At 37.9% G+C, this 18,908-nt stretch overlaps 1 protein-coding gene across 3 annotated transcripts in view; it reads left to right on the top strand.

Moving 5' to 3' along the window:
- LOC148645639 (metallophosphoesterase MPPED2) overlaps positions 1-18,908 on the top strand; it is a 54,529-nt gene that overhangs the window by 20,870 nt on the left and 14,751 nt on the right. For all 3 annotated transcript variants that reach the window (XM_088611200.1, XM_088611201.1, XM_088611202.1), the window contains one exon: positions 4,147-4,372. In XM_088611200.1, the coding sequence (XP_088467326.1) occupies positions 4,147-4,372 (226 nt within the window). The remainder of the gene's footprint in view (positions 1-4,146; positions 4,373-18,908) is intronic.

Genomic DNA, 18,908 nt, shown 5'->3' on the forward strand with positions numbered 1-18,908 from the left:
AAATAAAGTTTGATGGCAATAAAGCAGTCTCTGAAAATTCCCTCCTGAGCTGGAGAAATAGAGTTGCCTCACAGTAATTTCATTCCCTAGCACTTGCTCCCGCACTCTTCAATATGGTCTAAGCCAATTGTAGCCAGTGATTTGGTTTTGCGCATTGGCAAAGTACCATGTAAATGGATCTGTGATGTAGTTAGGGGAGACTTCAGGATTTTAAAATTGAGAGATGGCTTTCTCTTATTCAATTAGGAAAGGATTATGATACACTACTTTATTTCTCTATAATGTGAAGTAACAAGAAAACTTTTGTGTCTTGCTCTTTCATTTTCATCACATTCAACAAAAATTGAAAGTCGGACAACAGCAGAATACATCCGGGTAGATCTTTTCCTGTCCTCTCCCTTTTTTTCCCAGTTGTCCCATCTTTTTTTTCCCCAGATTGCCTCATGTAATTACTCTCCCTTCAGCGTCTTTGGGAATTTGTATAATCAAAGACCCTTTTTGCTTCAGTAATTTGGGCAGGGTCACCTCTTGTTCCAGGTGCAGTAATGTACACCCATTAGGCTCATTTTCAGAATTTAATCAAAAGGTTGAGTGTTGAATCTTAAGGGAACATAATCTTTTGGTGAAAACCAAAAAGGATTTGGTACAGTACATATTTAACCACTAATCATCACTGCACCCATCTACAAAGAGTATTACATAGTCTGTATTTTAGAGTTTGATTGACAGCTATTTTATGCTTAAAATATATTTTTAAAACAGAAACTTAATTTTTAGCTTCATCTGATTTAGACTTGTAAATTACCTAAGACCATAAAGGTCAAGAACAATAGGTGACCCATCACTTAATTCAGAAATCTCTTCTTGGCATGTCTGGTGATGATAGCTGACCTACTTGATAGTCCATTCAATCTATTCTACTTTATAGTTTTTCATGTCTTAATTGTTTCAAGGCCCTGGTGTGTTTTTCAGTAAGTTGATATATCAGCAGATACTGTAATATATTGATTGATCGGATAGCCATAACAGAGCTAGCAGAACAGATTTTTATTTTTGAAGCTGTATCTTCTTTTATATGAATAGAAGGAGTCGATCACTGTCAGTAATCCATCACATTTCTGTACTGTGGGTTCATTTGCCAGTCTCTGTTTCTGTGGATATTATTCATCTTCTCTTTATTTTATGGAGGAATTTGTTTTCAGAAGATGCAAGGAAAATGGATAATTGAAAAGAAAATCCAGAACAGCTAACATATGAACACTTCCCAGATTCCTTACGTTCATACTCAAGTGCAGTTGTCATACTCCTCCTATCAGTTTACAAGAAAATAAGAAAGCTTGCTAACATACGTATAGTATCATACATGTAGTATAGTGCATAATCTAAAGCAAATGTATAGAGAAGTGCCTTTCTCTTTTATTATATATTTTTTTTCATGGACAAAATACCTTTTTTAAAAAAAAGAGGGGGAAACTAGGTCAACCAAATAATTGAAAAATGTTCAGTTGCGACTTTATAGATGTTTCCTAATATTTAGGTTGGCCTAAGTGTTTTATTGCATTTGGGAAGAAGGGTTCAGGATGGTCTCTTGTGATCAAGCAAGGTTGTAACCTATATCTCTAATCTTTTTTTTATTGCATTGGACTTCTGATTTCTTTATTCTTGTGTGTACAGTGAAAAGACCAATCCTTGTATGATGTGCGTCATATGCCTCTGCTACCAGCCAGATGACAGCGCAAGTCTGTAGGTTGAAAGAAAAACGTGCCCAGCAGTGTGCCTATTTTCTTTTCTCCAAAAACAGAGTTCAGAGACAAAAAGACAAGTTCTCCCCCCCCCCCCCCCAAAAAAAAGGCAGAATACAAAGGGAGAAAACCTCCATCTCAGTTTATCAGTGTCTTTGCTGCTCATTGCTGCTTTGCCTTTATCTGCCTTGTTGTATCCTTCTGTCTTTGGCAGTCATCAGCTTCTCTGCTACTATTAAGACAGCTTTCAGCAGTCCCTCGGAGCTCTGGTGTGCAACTTCTCTCAAGCTCCTTCCACCTTCACACACCTATTAAAGAGAGTTTGTACTGAGGACCACAGCTGCAGTCTGTCAAGGCAATAACTATCAGGAGCTGCACCCTCTCAGATGGCTGTTAGCTGACAACCTGTCACAACTACATGTACTGTATTTGCTGTATGAAAGACTAGATAGCTCCATTATTGAGTTTGTGCAATAAACACGCTCGAATATGAATAAAGACAAAACCAGACTTTTTGCTCCCAGATTGTAGATTTTTTAAGGTTTATACATCGTTTTTAAGTTTTACTATGGTACTCACTCTTTCTCTTGGATTAAGGATGGTTATCTAAATCCTTTTCTTAAAATGATTATTGCAACAGCAAGCCTGAAAATGGTCAAAGACCCTGGGATAAACCTTCAGCCAGGAGAGGGGTGTGGGAAAAAAACCTGTTCACAGAGCAAGTACAGCACAGGCAATGTGATTAGGCGTGATCATTGTTTTGGGTTAGAATTTATTATTTTAACTACTTGGAATTGCATTATTATTTCTGCTTCTTGGAAATGCATTTACCTTGAAGTGTTGTAGGACTATAGAACAAGCTACCCAGCCGTTTTTGAAGCTGACATCTTGGCTTTCTTTAAGAAACGGCTGGATGTACTTACATAACACTTGTGTCTTTAGGACTTATTTTAGGCAAGGGTTTTGAATTTTGTTGTTAGCTTTAAATAGGCCGGGTTAGGTTAACGCTGTTAGCAGCCACAGAAAGCACTGCTCCAAATGGCCAAATCCATGTACAGCAGTCAGCCTGCTCTCCAGAGGCATCGCTCTCTCACCACTACTTAGGAGGGCAAGCAGACCATTCTGTCACCAGGCCCATCAATCGCTGGCCTGTGCTCACAGGACAGCCTTTAAAGATGCCTGGTTGCGGGAGTTTGAGCAATGGTTTTTTAATGTGAATTTATATCCCCTGGGAAATGGAGATGAAAGGGGAAAAAGCTAGTGAATTATCCCTGCACACCACATAAGCCACCCTCTGAAAACATTGGCACTTTTGTGATCTTGGAGTTGGAGAGCTGTTTTTCATTCTCTGTGTAAAAAAAAATCACAACTGGTTTCATAATTTTATCCTCCCTTCATATATAGCCTGCGGACATTACTGAAAAGGAATCTACTGGTAATTGAAATAACCCAATTCGAATTATGATTGCTATTACTCACTTAGCAATATGGGCATTTCTTTTTCTTCAGTTTCCCTTGGACAAAGTAAAGCTGTCTTGTCTGTCAGAGGCAGCGCATAAGGATTTGAGTTCTTAAGTCATATTCATTGTACTGAGACATTGTGAAACTAATAAGCCGCTAGGCTAGACATCTTGGGAGTAGTTATTATTAAGAATCAAATATTATAATTTTGATTTAATTACTAGTATTTTCTGAAGCCATAGTGTTGAAGCCTCCAGAGTTTGGTGTAGGAAGCACAGTTCAATTGAATCCTTTGAAGAGGGGAAGAAAAAGAGCAGCTCACTGTACTTCTGGGGGTCTCAAATGTGCTGGGCTCAGTAGCCCAGAGTCTAACCTTGTAATGTAGTGATCAGCATCTTAGGCCCACCAGGGAGACAGCTCTCCAGGTTCTCCAAGCTGATTTAAATCTTCACTTTACTTGTAAAAACAAACTAAAGCCTGACAGTTAATCAATGAATCATTTCATTATAAAATAAAAAGTACAAATGGAACATTAAAAACGGTACAACCTCTTAACCTTTGAGGACTGAATATATAAGCATTCAAGATTAATAACTTGAAAAGCTGCCCCATAGGAAGGCTATATGTATAGTATTTACTTTGTTTCCCAAGGACCTTTTCTGAAAGCTTTCTTTCAGAGACTTAGCACAAACTGTTAACACATTCTAGTCATGCAGATGCAAGGAGTTTTAATTATTTAAGCAATGAAGTGGCACTTAAAAGGAGCCTGCTTTGTGTTTTTGGTCTCTTAAAGCAAAAGCGCTCTTTTATTTGACATTTTCTTGCTTTACTGTTCAAAAGGCTACGGATGATCGTGCTGGAAGCAACAGTAGCCATATTTTGAGATCTGCAGGTGTCATTGCTCGGTGAGTTGCTAAACGCTTTTTTTTGTTTTGCCTTCCAGGGAGCCTACCATACGAATTTAAAATAGTAATCGCAGGAAACCATGAACTGACGTTTGATAAGGACTTCATGGCTGACCTGGTGAAGCAGGATTACTACCGCTTTCCTTCTGTATCCAAGTTGAAACCGGAGGACTTTGACAATGTACAGTCACTCCTTACAAACTGTTTATATCTACAAGACTCAGAAGTGACAGTCAAAGGATTTCGAATATATGGGACCCCTTGGTAAGCTATTCATTTTACTGTTCACTTAATTGGGAAACGCAGAGCTTTCCTTTTATTCCTCTCACTTCTCAGTACATCTTGCTGCAGGGGTCGGATGCCTCACTGTGTAGAATACATTACACAGGGCAACAGAGCACACTGGAGTGTAGAATTCATGGAGGAAACTCCTGGGAAGATCACAACTCTATAATCAAGACCTCCTGCGCGTTGTTTTAGCTTAACATGCATGTTTGTTGTGGAGCTGTTTTATTCTGCATTGACTGTGAACATTATTAGAAATCTTATTTTGATTTGAATCATGTTATTATATTTCTGTTCCTCCCACCCCTCCCTTGGTCAGGAAGTTGCCATCTTACTGTCATCAAAATGGATTTGTTCTCATGAAGTAACATTCATTTTTCAGCTCTGTAACTTAACTATGTTGAGAGTTTGGCTGTGGTCATCTAACAATGACCTTTCTAAAAAAGAATAACACTTATCGTAAACAAATTGAAGATCCAATTCTTTATTGCATTGTGTGTGTGTGTGTGCCAGGTGTTCTACAAGATGCTCTGAATCCTATAGCTAAACATAATGGGAAATTCCATAGGAAACAGATGTGTTGTTACATACTTCCTCTGTATTTTCCTTTTGCAGTGGTTGCATCTAAGGTAACTACAGCTTGAAATAAAAAAAAAAATGTTCAGCACCTTTTTAAGAAATTTCAAATACCCACTCAATTTGGACTCTCTGATCATTACGTTGATGACCTGGATCGCAGTGAAGACCCCTGTACCCACACAAGGGGAGTGAGGAGGTGCACTGTAGCTCCTCCTACCTGAACGCCCATTGAGCTGTTCATCTTTCGATAGGTCACAGGCGCTGAAGCAATGTTGAAGGTGGTTGAAGGAGAGGTTCATTCATCATTGACATCATTGCGAGTCCTGGGTTACTGTTTTGTTGAGAGCCAAGAGACGCTGATCTCCACCCTAGCCCTTGACTGAAATCAGTCTTTAAAATTGATTTAGTTTTTGTGTTTTTTGAAGGTGACACTTGAAGCATTCCTAATGGATTTAGGTGTAGGCCTGCTGCTTAGCTATTATTTAATTCATCAGCTTTTAAAAGGGAACTGCAGTCCCAATTTCTCAGACTGGCTATTCAATCTCGGTAACAAAATAAATTCATTAACAGTATAGAATTAAGCACAAAATTTTGAACTTTGTGAAAATACTGTAAGTCACCATTTTTTTTCAAACCACTGGTCTTGCCACGGGTGAGAGTGAGAGTTCCTACGAACAGTGAGGTGAAGCGGCCCTTCCTGCTCACTAGTCCCTGTATGACTATATGTATGTACGGTATATGATGTATGAGCGAATAAGTACAGGTTGTGCAGCAGACATTTCAGCACAGAAATGTTCCAATGTGATCTGCATGCAAAGTTAACAATTAGTATATGTTGGCTCAATGGTCTTAAAACCGAGAGCAATGTTTCTATTGGATTAAAAGAGATGTATTCACAAACCTGCTTGTTTACAATGTGATAAGGCAGTTTCACGTCACCAGTCGTTGCCTTGTACTGAATTGCAGAATATGGCACTGCACATACCTGGAAATGTTGTTTATTTTGTAAATTGGAGGTTTAACAAATTACTGTGTACAATTTACTTTTATCATGGTTTGAAATGCACTTATCAATGCTGATACAGTCTAAACCTGAACTATAGAAATATCATTGCAGTTATCCTATAAGTTGCTTTATTCTAAATCATACCACGTTGATTTGTGTAGATGCAAATGGATGAAGGAAACAGTTGCCCTGGTGTTGCAATTATTAATCTGTTTTTATTTTAAGTGCTTTTCTGAATACATTTTATGCGTTGGTGAACATTTCATTTTTAAGCTGAAACCGGGTACTTTTTACGTCAGCAAAAACAGATTCACAGAGCAGTGTCCCCAAAGTCTATATTTAAAGGTTGCTATTATTGTGAAGCTAGCTGACTAACAAAACAACAAGAAGCAAGGAAAATCCAAAAGGGGCTATTGTTTATTAGTTTGGAACACGGTATTGTCTTCTATGGTACTTTGACCTGTGGGCAGCCGAAGGGCTTGACCCTTTGCATGACCTACATGTCCTTTGAAAGGTTTCATTTACTGGACCTCATGGGTGGCCGAGCTGGCTACCTCATGTCTGCAGGATGATTGTGTTCCACTATGCTCCTAAAGTGTAGTTTCCACAAGTTTTGAGAGTCAAGGACTAAATACAGGTACAGCGAAGCAAATGTACCAATTTCTGCATTTCTGTATTCGTGTTTGAGAAATGCCCATGTACAAAGTTGGATTTTGGTGGGACTATTTAACATTGGTAACATAACCACCTCTGTGCAGTCATTGCTTTACTGGCATACAGTAGATGGCCTTTGTGAAAGTAAGTGGTTTCCAACGGCTAAGAATTAATTTATCAGTTTATAAGACATCTTACCCTTTCTAAAGCTTAGGTCAAAATGGTTTTAGTGGCGCATAACACACAAGTATTATCTAGAGGAATTGTTATAAAGTGTTTGACAGTCAAAGGTAAATCCCTTCATACCTTTTTTCTTTCTTAAACACTGTGGTTCATAGGAAAATTGAATCTGAATGCTGTACAAAACGTCAGTTTAATAGGCTATCTGTTCTAAACCTTTTAGATACTGAAATTGTATGGCTTAATTTGCTAAAGGATTATTTAATAAATAATATTTTCCTCCACATCTAATGTGCTGTGTCGTGAGGCTACTGGCTCTGAATCTGTGTTGAGTGTGTGAAATCTTTGGAAAAAGAAAAGCACTAAGAAAATGCAAGGAATAAAGGTATAGAGGTGAAATGGTTAAATCTCATCTTACTCACTGCACAATAGCTGAGGCATGGATGCCTTCCATTGTTTTATTTTGTGGGGATTTTTTTTTGGAAGGTGCCAGCAGTTTCTTTTAAATGGCATTTAAATCAGGCAGATTGTCAAGCAGACATTAGCATGTGTTGTGTTCATAGCATATGGTCCAACAGTTGGATAAGACACAGACAGTGATCTGGTTAGACAAGGGACTGTACCTGGTTAGATGATCATTATGATATTTTCGATTTACCCTGTTCTAGAACATGGCATAATTGAACTAATCATGAAGACTCATTAATTAGAACATTGTAAAGACTTTTTTTTTTAATTCGGACTAAAGCAGGCATTAAGGAGCAAACATGTTGCTGGCAGTGACGTGTAGCTGTCTGACGCATTTGGAGACACTATAATTCACAAAGCAGTTAAACTGAAATGTAACGTTTTTGTTGCCTCAGGCCTACGGCTGTAATAAACAATTTAGTCATCAGCACTACTATTTTTTTTTCCTTTTCTGTTTTAAGCAAAAGGATTCAGTTTGAATGAACTTCAAATGACTTGCAGAACACGAGTTACTGTCATGATGTCATGTGTGGCTGCTGTTCATCCCAGGGCAGGGAAACACTTGAAACAGCAGACCTAGAGTGAGCTGTATGCTCTGCGCTGGCTTTGTGCAGGAGGGGTTTACTGTATCATGGCCTTGCCAAGCTGTAAACAGCTGCCTTCTCACAAAGGCCTCTCTTCAGCCCTCTCTTGAGGGAGGAGGGATGTTATCACTTAGTTTGTTCCTGAGTGCTGAGACGTGCAGTCATTGCTGGGCAAAGTTCATACAATTATGTAATCGAATCCCCTCGTTATTCTGCTGTGCTAAACCGGTCAAGTTCAGGGAATAACTTGGCCGAACCAGACTGACCGAAAGATTCTCATGAGGGCTCATTAACCCTTCACCTACATTACATACAAAGCACATGTGTCCTAGGGGCTGTTAAAGTAGCCTCTTGTTTTCCTTTTGTCTAGGGATGTTAACTAATAGAAATCTAGAGTGTCCACTTTTTTTTTAAATAAGCAAAAATAATGTTAATGAGATTAACACCATGGTTTAAAAATAAAGTTTGCAGAGTGGAATATATTCTACAGTATGCGTTTTATTTTTTTAGTGTCAAGTTATGACAACATGTAGACTTCCCAGTTGTGCTTGTATTGAAATTTCTGAAGAGTTATGATAATTGTACCTCTGAAACAAATCACTTGTAGAGCGACTACATGTATATTGTTTGCTTTTGAGCAGAAAGCACAGTGCAATTCTCAGCAGAGCTAAAAAAGTGATGATTTGAATCGAGAAGTAAGGAAAAGGACAGAAGTTAATTTCACTCTTAAGATCGCCTGCGATTGCACCAGTTTCTGGCGGAACGTTTAGTGCACAGGAATAAATAATTCAGTTTGAAAGACCCAGTAGTTACCTTTTCTCACATAAAATAATCCTTAAATAAAGCTTAGTGACTCCTGTTAAAACAGGAGTGTAGAGCAAAAATCTAATCTGTAACTGGAGTCTGGTTTGATTTAGGAAACTGGTGGGACTAATGGTTAGAGATGAGTATCATTTTGAATGTTGTCATTCTACAGTATTTTCTAAAACAACATAATCTGCTATTTTTTTTTATCATGAGCCCTTCCAAACTGCAGTTGCCAAGTGTTTGTCTCGGCTCTCAAACACAACCCAGGAAGAGCAGAGGTGCAGAGAGGCTTTTTCAGCCCACCTCCCCCATTGGGCCAATCATATGTTAACTCACCGGAGAGGGACACTGCTGATTGGAAGAGAGGTGCCATCAGCCAGAAGGGATTTAGAATATCAGAGAAATCCCATCCCTACCCACAGTGTCACTAAGCCTGTTGTGCTTTAGGGTGGTGAATGTATGGAACAAGTCATGTTGTTAAAGCTGATGCACTGGCTTCTTTCAAGGAATCGTTGGATGAGTGACCATGGATCAGTTAGCTACTCTCAGATGGGCCTCATGCACCAGATGGCCTCCTCTCATTTGTAATGGTTCTTATGCTTTGCTGCGTGGAGCACAGTTTCATGAGTTCTGGAACATGGAGCTTAGTCTGTGGTTGGAATCTGAGCTACCCAGGAGCTACTGTCCTTCCTTGGTGTTAAACATTTCTTTGTGTTTGTCTTCATTTTGTCAGAATCCGTCAACAACTGAGTATAAGAAAACTCCTTTGAATAGGTTTTAAGCCTCTTCTTTAGATGGTTTATTGTTAGTCTGATTTAATTAATGGGGAAAAAAAACTGGAAGTGACCAAGATTTGATCTGTATCATAAGAACACTGTATGAAATACCTATGCTTTTCTTGTTGGAACAATATTTTAAACAGAAATGAATGGAAGGGACTTATATGGTTATCGGTCCGTACATTTACTTACAGACGGCATTCAGGAAATGCATACAATATTCTGCAAATTTGTCTCATGTGTTTCTTGGAATAACTACTGCAAATGTGTGCCATATATACATGGCATCTTTCACAGTGGGAAAACCTGACAAGCACATAAGTGTCGCAATCAAGCATATAGTGTACGAAGCAATCTGTTGTGAAGAATTGGAAATTTGCAAGTTAGGCCCTGTTATTCATTGCACTCCTTATGGCACATCAGTAGCAGCACCTAAAAGTGCTTTGCGTGCTACATCAGTGGAAAACAGAACTAGCAGAAGAGGAATTCAGTTTGTTTTACTGGCCTAACTACCCTGAAGTATTGATGTCCCCATACAGTACAACCATTTGCTGGTTGTTTTTGTTGGTAAGAACAACAAACCTGTAAGAAAAATAAAGATTTTTCAGAAAAGCCTGATTACATGGCATGAGCATGCTGTTCAGAATATTTGAAACACAAGTGGATTCCTACTTGCATGCAAGCGTCGCGGCTGGAACATTCACTTCATTTTTTTATTTTCCTCATTCTAGTAGTATTTCGGATAATGAAATGCATGATGTTCACATCATATTTCCCTTCTTAATGACCTCTGCTTCAGTAGTAATGAGTGTCATTCTCCCTGGGCCACTGCTGTGTGGCTGAGGAAATGTACAATTCAAGTTCAAGGAAAGCTGAGCGGACCTCTCTCCTCCTTGGGGAATTCGAGCATTGTTTGTTTTCACTCCGCCAGGTCAAAATGACAATGGAATTCCCCGAGTGAAGCAGGCTGCCACTATGAGGTATTCACTTTCTGAAGATCTTGGAAGCTTTCCTCTGTGATGCTAATTATAGCTTCACTCTACCTGCTAACGCCTAAAAGATTTTCTCTCTCCTTTAAGGACTAAAAGATAGTTCTAAATTACTCGCCTTGAATAACATTTTATTGAGTAGGTATGTGCAAAGAGAAACTGAGTAGTAGTTGGCCTAGGCACTGGTGTACTGTAGCTGATTTTATGAAGTTTGACCCAACCTTGTTTGGTTGTCAGTAGCTGATTGATCTGAGGAACTTTTCTAGTTGTTTCTTGAACCATGATTGTGTAGCTTGTTCCAGACTCCCTCAATCCCGGTGCCTCATGTTATATCATTAAGGTACTTTCCCTTAGCTTCCATTTGTATCCATTTTTCACTGCTGATTTTGAAGAATGCTGTTGGGTTGATTTTGTTAGTGCTTTGGATTTTTAATGCATGAATCTGATCCTGTTGTAGTCATGGCATTCTCACGGGGATGTATGTATGGAATGACTGTTTTTTAATCAAGGAATGTTACATAAACTGCTTCTTGATATTGTTTACTTTTTATTGTTCCCACAATTCTAAAATGCCCAATAGAAATAGTTTCAGTCTAAACACCTTATATTTTTCTTTAATATATTTTTAAACCTCAACATTTACAGTCTTCATAGTTTGTTTTTTCTACCAGCATGTAACAGTCTGCACTAGTCTGCAGCATCATCAGACAGGTGTTTGTCGAGTTTAGAATTCCAAACCTTTTTTGCTTCCTTTGCTGTTTGTACTGTTATCACAATACAAAATCTTTCTCTTTTGACTATTATCTATAAACTTCACTCGTTTTTTGACTGTACCAGAATCTAGATGATTGACGTAAACCAAGAAGAGCTGTGGTCCTAATACTGATCTCTGGGGTACATACTGTATGACCCCAAAATGAACATTTGTCGCATATTTTTGTCCAGTAACCTGTTATATTATGGACAATGGTATTGCTATTGTGCAATGTAAAAATCTCTCATTTTCTGCCTTCAGCTTTGAAATTATTCAGGTGATACTACTACACTAAATCAGGAGTATCTGCAAAAGCAAAAAAAGGTATATACATCTTTATGATAGATGAAGCATTTAAGCTTTTGCTTCCCTGCCTTCTGAGAAATGTTCCATTTACATAAGTAACCACATTTGTTTTCTTTTTTCTTATCTAAATGAAATGCATACAATTAATTCAGAATTTCTGCTTTTACCCTGAATCGTATGTGGTTTTACATGCTTACCCAACTATTTTGTTTGGCTACATTAAGTCACATTTAATTCAATCTATTTCATATGTGTACAGATAAAAGTGCTGACAGGGCAACGATCGTTGTGTGCTATATGTTTTTAATTATGATACTTCTTTAAGTACCATTACTTTTGGCAATAATTGATGTAAGAAATCTTGCTGCTGCCTGAAAACATTTAAAAAAAATACATATTTGGTTGCAAAGTCTTAGACAATTAGAGAAAATTTCAGGGGCCCTTGGCCATGACCAGTGAAAATCGCCTTCCACTCAAACAGGAAGCGGTCATTGTTCAGAAATATCCTGCCCCTTTTGTTGGGGGGGAAAAAAGAGGACTAGCAAACACAAGAGGTGACCTTTCTGTCCCCCTGAGGAGCAAAGTAACAGCAGGCCTCTGTTCTCTTCACAACCTTTCTCTCAGGGGTAGGCCAGGGGTCAGCTTTGTCCCTTGTTTCTCCTTTCACAAAGGTTTTGAGATGAACTGTGGAGGGCTGGGTTAATAGACTGTTTTGTAGTTTTGTTATTTTCGGGAGGAGCCACAGAGCATGGAGTCCTTGTTAATTTAATCCGTTTGTGGTAATAAGCCATTTTGACTAATTGGAGAAAGCGTCTTTGTTTTTTGTTTTTTCCAAATGAGCCGTGTATCTTATCCAAGAAAATCTTCATATGGGGAACATAAAACCACTGACAGAATTCAGTTCATTGAGGTTTTTTTTGGCGACACGGACTCATGGCCCTCTTACACGAATCGAGCTACAGACCAGAATAATTGCAAAACAGGTTCTAGGGTTTCTAAAGCTTGTTGTCTTTTGGTGTTCAGATACTTTTGTCATTGCTATTTTCTTACACCCAAATTTCACAGTCTTGACTTTCAGAAATAGTTTTTGAGAGCCACGTCTACCTGATTTTTCTTTCTCCCGGTCCTTACTTAATGCATCACTTTGTACGTAAAGCAGCTGACTGGAACAGAAACTGCCCTGTGCAGAGATCCTTTCCTCTAATCCTCCAAGGCTTGGATCGCCATGTGATTGCAGTTACTGAAGTTGAAGTGATGTAACGAAACATCATGCTGGCCTGTAAATTACTGGGTGGCAAGAGGTTTTGATCCTGTTCCCATAGAGTAGAGTAGCATAGTACTGCCTCTGCCCCAGCTCTAAAATTAGGAAACAGTTTATATCTTCAAGTCTTTTGAGTTGAGAATTATAGTGTGCTCCTAATAATTTGGTTAGCATCTGAACCTTCTGTGGCTGGGCCTGTCATGTAAGGCACTTGTAGATGAGTTTGTACTAGGATAGTCAAATGTTTCTCATTTGCTTAAAAAGGATCAGCTTATAGGCTTGGCCATAACATTTTTAATATTTTCATTTAAGGTCTTCCATATTAATCAGGCAGTAGCAATTTTTAGGTTATGTGTTTGTTTGTGATGTCTGATTGGCAGCAGAAAGGGCATGTAGCACTCCTAAGAATGTAAGCCTGCATGACTGTATTAAATAAATATGCATGTCCTTATAACGTGCTTTGATTTGCAGGCGCCAGGCTCCTATTTCGTTTGTCTTGGCTTCAGGCCTCCCACTTGGTAATGTGAAAATCCCAGGCACTGTCTACACGGCAGCCAGGGCTTCAGCATTCCTAACGGGCTGCATCTTCAAATCAGGCACCTCTGATGCAAGGCTGTGTTTCATAAATCTGCGCATTGATCAGGATTGGCTAATCCAGCAAATAATTCAAAGTGTCTGCCTGAATTTTGTGGTTCTCTGGGTGCTCATTAGATAACCAAGCACAACTGAATTAGCAGGTAAAAGGGGTTGGGCCACAGTGTAAAAAATCTGCCCTTATACGTCAACTTAAGTTGGCTTTTGAACCCTTTTTTTTTTTGTTCTACAGCAGAATTGGATTCTATCTCCAATTAAAAATTCAACAAAAGATGCTATATGTATGGGGAAAAATGTGTTTCTTTTCTTTACAATTCATTTTTTGTTTCTTGCTATGCTTGAACATTTAGGATTTTTAGGGTGATTTGGAAAATTAAAATACAGAGTACAATTTTGTCAGAAGCAACAGAACCTTGTAAGAATTGTCCCTGAAACTTGAAATACAAGTTTGTTACCGATACTGACGGATTTACCAAGCCTGGGTTGATACAGACTTTAAGGAGCCTTCATTCAAAAAGCAGTTCTGATGTGCAGGTTTCAGGTTGGGTTAGGGAATGTATTCTATACAGTGTGTTGGAATTTCATGCTCACACCCCTACCTGTCCTGGGCATTGTTCCCTTGACCCTACCTGGATGATCTAAATCATATTGTTTTGGAGACAGTGAACATGATTAATAGACGTTGAGCCTGAGGGTAGTTGATTTGACTGATTTTAAATTACTTTGAAACCTTTTTGAAAAACTTTGCATTCTTGCAAATGTTCGATTACCTTCTACTCATTTGATTTTCAATAAAAAAAGAAAAGTAGGACAAAAGAATTCTTATAGGTAGTATTAGGAGTATCACCCTTAATTCAGTGCTTTTCATTCTTTTATCAGGATTTTTCTGCAGTATTAACAAGTATGTCACTACTGCTGGTTCTTTGGGGTTTGATCTGAAAGTGTGCCATAAATTATTAATGTATTTTGTAAATCATTAATAGGCAAGTCCTGTGAGTGTGACCACCTCTGCAACCACTGCACTACTGGCTGGAAAATGTTCTTTTCAAACCCATACATCTGACAATTTTGAGAAAAAAGAACAGTGGGCCATTTGTGTGTTTAAAGATCATTCATGCATCAGGCAAGGCTTTGATTACCAGTTGATTTATAGGATCAGACTTCAGAAAACTAGGAGATGCATTTACATGGCAGACCTCCGGATTTAAGATGGTTTTGCTGGTTTAATTATGAATGAAATTCAGCACTACTGCAGATTTCCTTCAGCTGACAGGGTTTATTGAAGTATGGAGAATTTAGCTAAAAATGAGTATGAAACGAAAGATCAAACCAAATCATTACCTTCAAAACACTGTCTAGAATGACTTCCTTTCTTCACCTCTGTGTTGACACGGTCTTGTCTCTATAGTAACCGTGTACTTTATGGAAATGTTTTTGATTAGACGATTTCTGTTTTTAGGGACTTAAGAGACTTTTGTGTTTCGTCTGAGAGAGCTCAACAGGCCCTGCAGGGATTGGTGTTGTCACTGTGTCAGAGGTGTAGATGAGGTTATCTTTTTGATCGTAATGGTAAAAGATGGACATGTCATTATGAAAAAGCCCCTGTGGAGAATTCTTTTTTTTTTTATTGCACCACAAAAAAGCAACGAGGAGTGATACATTGCAGTTGGCTGCAGACGTCTTTTCGGCACAGAGCACAGAGATGGCTATTTTCTGGAATGTTTTTGCAGCATCTCTTCCCAATCTTGTTTTCTTGGTACATTTTTAGTGGTTACATTAGTTGCTTCCTAGGATCGCTGAATTATACAGTACTTCATATCATACAGTGCCTGTGTACAAAGATCTGTGAAAAGACGCATTAATTTCAGAGCAGTGAGATTTTAGATGTGCTTTTATGGAAAGGTCACTTTATTGGACAGCAGCCTAGCTAGTAACCCCAATATCTGAATTTTACACACATCCTACAGATATCTTTTTTCCAAGGGACATCTCACTAATAGCTGTTCCATCATTTTGCTATTTGTTTTGACTAATGTCATATTGTCTAACAGTGCAAATATGTATGTTTTGTCTCAGCTGTACCTAAATGTTTTGATGTTAATTGAGAGATGGGACTGCAATATTGCTCCGAGTGCATAATAAACCTTTTTGCAGGATATCAAAATGGAGCACACTAATATCAACTACTTGGCTCAGTTGGGGAACATTTAGCTAAATTCAGGTAGTATTCTGTTGAAATTCATCATTCTATCCTAGTTCCCATGCTTTTTCAAGGTCCTATTTTGTCTCCTTGTGCATTCCCTTAAAGATCAGTATTTTTTCAAAATGCTTTGTTTTGCATTGTTACAAAAATGGACATAGAGCATTTAGTTTTTTAAAGTACTTTTTCATCATATCTAATATCAAGATTATTTTGTCCCTTTTCCTTCGTGCATTATGCTCTGTTTATGGTTATAGGCAAGATGCTTTATTTTTATTCTCCTTGATAAAAAAATGTAGAACACCACAGCCTCGGTAAAAGTGAGATCCAATTTTGAGGCTTTGTTCTATTTGGGCTGGAGTGTATTACTCTTTCCCAGACACTACCTGCTTATGCTGGTGATTGCAGTGTGACCTTTGACTTGCAGGAGCAGTGGCATGTCAGCATTAATTAGTTAGCCATGTCTGTAAAACTCTCCAGATCCCGATCTAGCACAGCATCTCTGATCAGTATTTGTTGCATTGTAGTCAAAATACAACAGTTTTACTGATAGCTTAACTAACACAGCAAAGGTTCCTGCTATTACATAGAGCACCTCAACCATGCAGAAAGAAGGGGAGGCCCTTTATTTCTGCTGGAAGTGTTCTTAACAGTGAGACACCATAAGGGTTCCTCTTTCTCCTGACCCGTTTAGTGTTTTAGAGTCATTTTAGTGACTGGCAAGACGTGTGCACGGCAGGCTGTGGTAATAGTCATTTATTAAGAAGGTGAAAGATGCACAGTGTTCTGTTTCATAAAATAGTCGAGATACTAACTGTGCAATAAAAGTTTGGGTATACCAGCCTTACATTACAAGCTTTGTCAAAGTCTCATGTGGTTGCATGATTGTTGTGCTGCTGTTTTGCAGCCACAATTATCTAGCTTATTATAGAAAAACCTAAACCACTTTAATAAGCATTATGCTGCTACATAAATTTAATGACCTGTGAAACAAACAGTGTTGCGCCTATTACAAATTAATGTTAAGTGATTTGTTATACAAGCAGGGGTTATATGGAGTCATATAAATGCTTCGTAAAGGAATGGTTAGTGCATGTAAGGCGATATATTTGATAAATTTGATAGTGCTTGGTAGTCGTTCTGTTTGTAAAGCACAAAACTTGTAAAGCGCTGGTGATTATCGGAGAGTCTGAGAAAAGAAGGGCTTTTTTTTCAGATCACATGGACCCGCAGCTGTGGATTGTAAAATAAGTGATCCCTTTTCTGAACTAACACCAGTTTAATCAAATGCTCAGGAATATCTGCACAGCAGGATGCAAAGGCTAGACATGTTGAGCAGCTTGGACACAATGTCTGTTTTATATTCTATATGATAACAGTTGCTTTGTGTGTTTAGTATTTTGTGTCTCTAACTTTGGTTTCAAGGTGCTGTGCACTCTTGCTGAGCACTAAGCGATTGTGCGATAAATATTGAAATATTCAAGTAACCTTTAGTTACATACCCTAGAAATAGATGGAGACTACAAGTTGGCTATGAAGTCTGATTTATAAATAACATGCATTAAGAGTAGCATTTCAGTGGGAGAAAGTACAGTTCGGAATGTAGATAATTGTCCCTGCTCCATTATTTAAGTTCAGTTGAAAGGTTAGGCATTTAAGTGCTTTTGCAACCCAAAAAGAAATGTGTACAGAAACTTCAAGGTACAGTGTTAAGTGCTGCAGGGTTTAACTGTGCTGTTTCCAAAGGGTTTGGGGCTTGAGAAGCAGACCAACATAAAATATAAATATAAAAGCTTATATTCAAATGTACACTGCTGGCTAGTCTCACCCTGTACTGAAGTGACTTACTGTAACATATTTTATCTTAGTCTTGCTGCACTAGCTAAAAGATAGTGCAGCAAGACAAAGATAAAGGAGGTTAAAGCTTTGGTTTTTGGCTTCTGACAATATGAAAAGATGCGGAGCAGCAGAGTTTCAGGCTGCTGTTAAGATGTGAAAGTAAACTCCTCATAATTTTGAAATATTGCCCTTTATTTAGAATGTTTCTTTGCAAAGACTAGGAGTTGAGCTATGCAACTAACATCTCATTTGGAATATAGACAAAGATTTGTCTCCACACAGCTATTAACATTTACCTCTGCTATTTAAAAAAGGCAGTGAAGTATTTTCTTGGTTCATAAATGTTTTTAAGAGTTTCATCCAAGCAAATTATATTCTAGTCAATTAGCTCTTTAAAGATACAGGGTTCTAGTACATGTTGCATCTGCCCCATAATTATAATTAGAATTGGAGACATAAGTATTGGTATTAACCTACATGTAGCTGTCTGTATCTCTAGATTTAATAGGAGATACATAAGAAAAGTTACAAATGAGTCCAGGCGGCTCAGCCTATACTACTCATTTCACTGCTAGTGTCTTAATTATGCAAGAATTCCAAGTTATTTCTTAAGGATGCCACAAAGTCTGTTTCAGCAGTATGCCCAAGGAATCATTTCCAGACTCTGTCCTCTGTATAAGAAGTGCCTTCTGGTTTTTGTCCTGCTGTGTGTGGATGTTTCAAAGCTGGAAAAAAAGCCTTTCTAAGAAATGTTTTTGCTTTTCCTTGTAAATTTCAATTTAGGTCTTTTTTAGTGATTTTTTTTTATCATGCCTATTCTTGTGAGCAATACAAGTGTAATTATTAGTACATAGAAGGTTACATGTAGTCTGTGCCACTTCTAAGATATTATGTCTTCAAGCTTGATAACTGGAACATGAACAAGTACACCAATGAGTGTCCTTCATGGACTGAACAAGAACTTATTCAGCAAACATAATAAGCAAAGCCCATTTATTTGCTTATTAGACTATATGTAAAGTGTATCATAATTATTTTGAACAGATATTCATTTTAAATAAATGAATGTGAATGACAATAATTCAGACATATCAAAGTTCTGGATCTATGTATATAGTAACATTAGTGACAGCACCAACATTTACATAAGATAGTGTTTTTTTGTTAATTTGTTAAATATGCTGGTCTCAGGCTATTTCATGAGCTATTAGTAGATGTGCCTCACTATAGTAGCCCTTAAAAGTCTAGAAGTGTCAATAACATTCTGACAAATTAATTCTTATTAATTTAACTTTTTGGGTCTTCAAATGAATTGGGACAGAATGGAAACCAGTCATAGCAGAATAGATCAGCATCAACAAAATGTCATTTATTCTTCTAAAGAAAAAGCAGGTCAAAACTTGAAAATAGCTTTTGAATGTTAAGATTACTCTAAGTCACTAATATTGGTACAGTTTTTTTTACCTCACTGATTTATAGATAACCCCTGGCATTTTCAGTTCAAGGTTCTAATGA

Source organism: Lepisosteus platostomus, chromosome 18, assembly GCF_059453375.1.
Source record: "Lepisosteus platostomus isolate fLepPlt1 chromosome 18, fLepPlt1.hap1, whole genome shotgun sequence".
Classification (NCBI taxonomy): domain Eukaryota; kingdom Metazoa; phylum Chordata; class Actinopteri; order Semionotiformes; family Lepisosteidae; genus Lepisosteus; species Lepisosteus platostomus.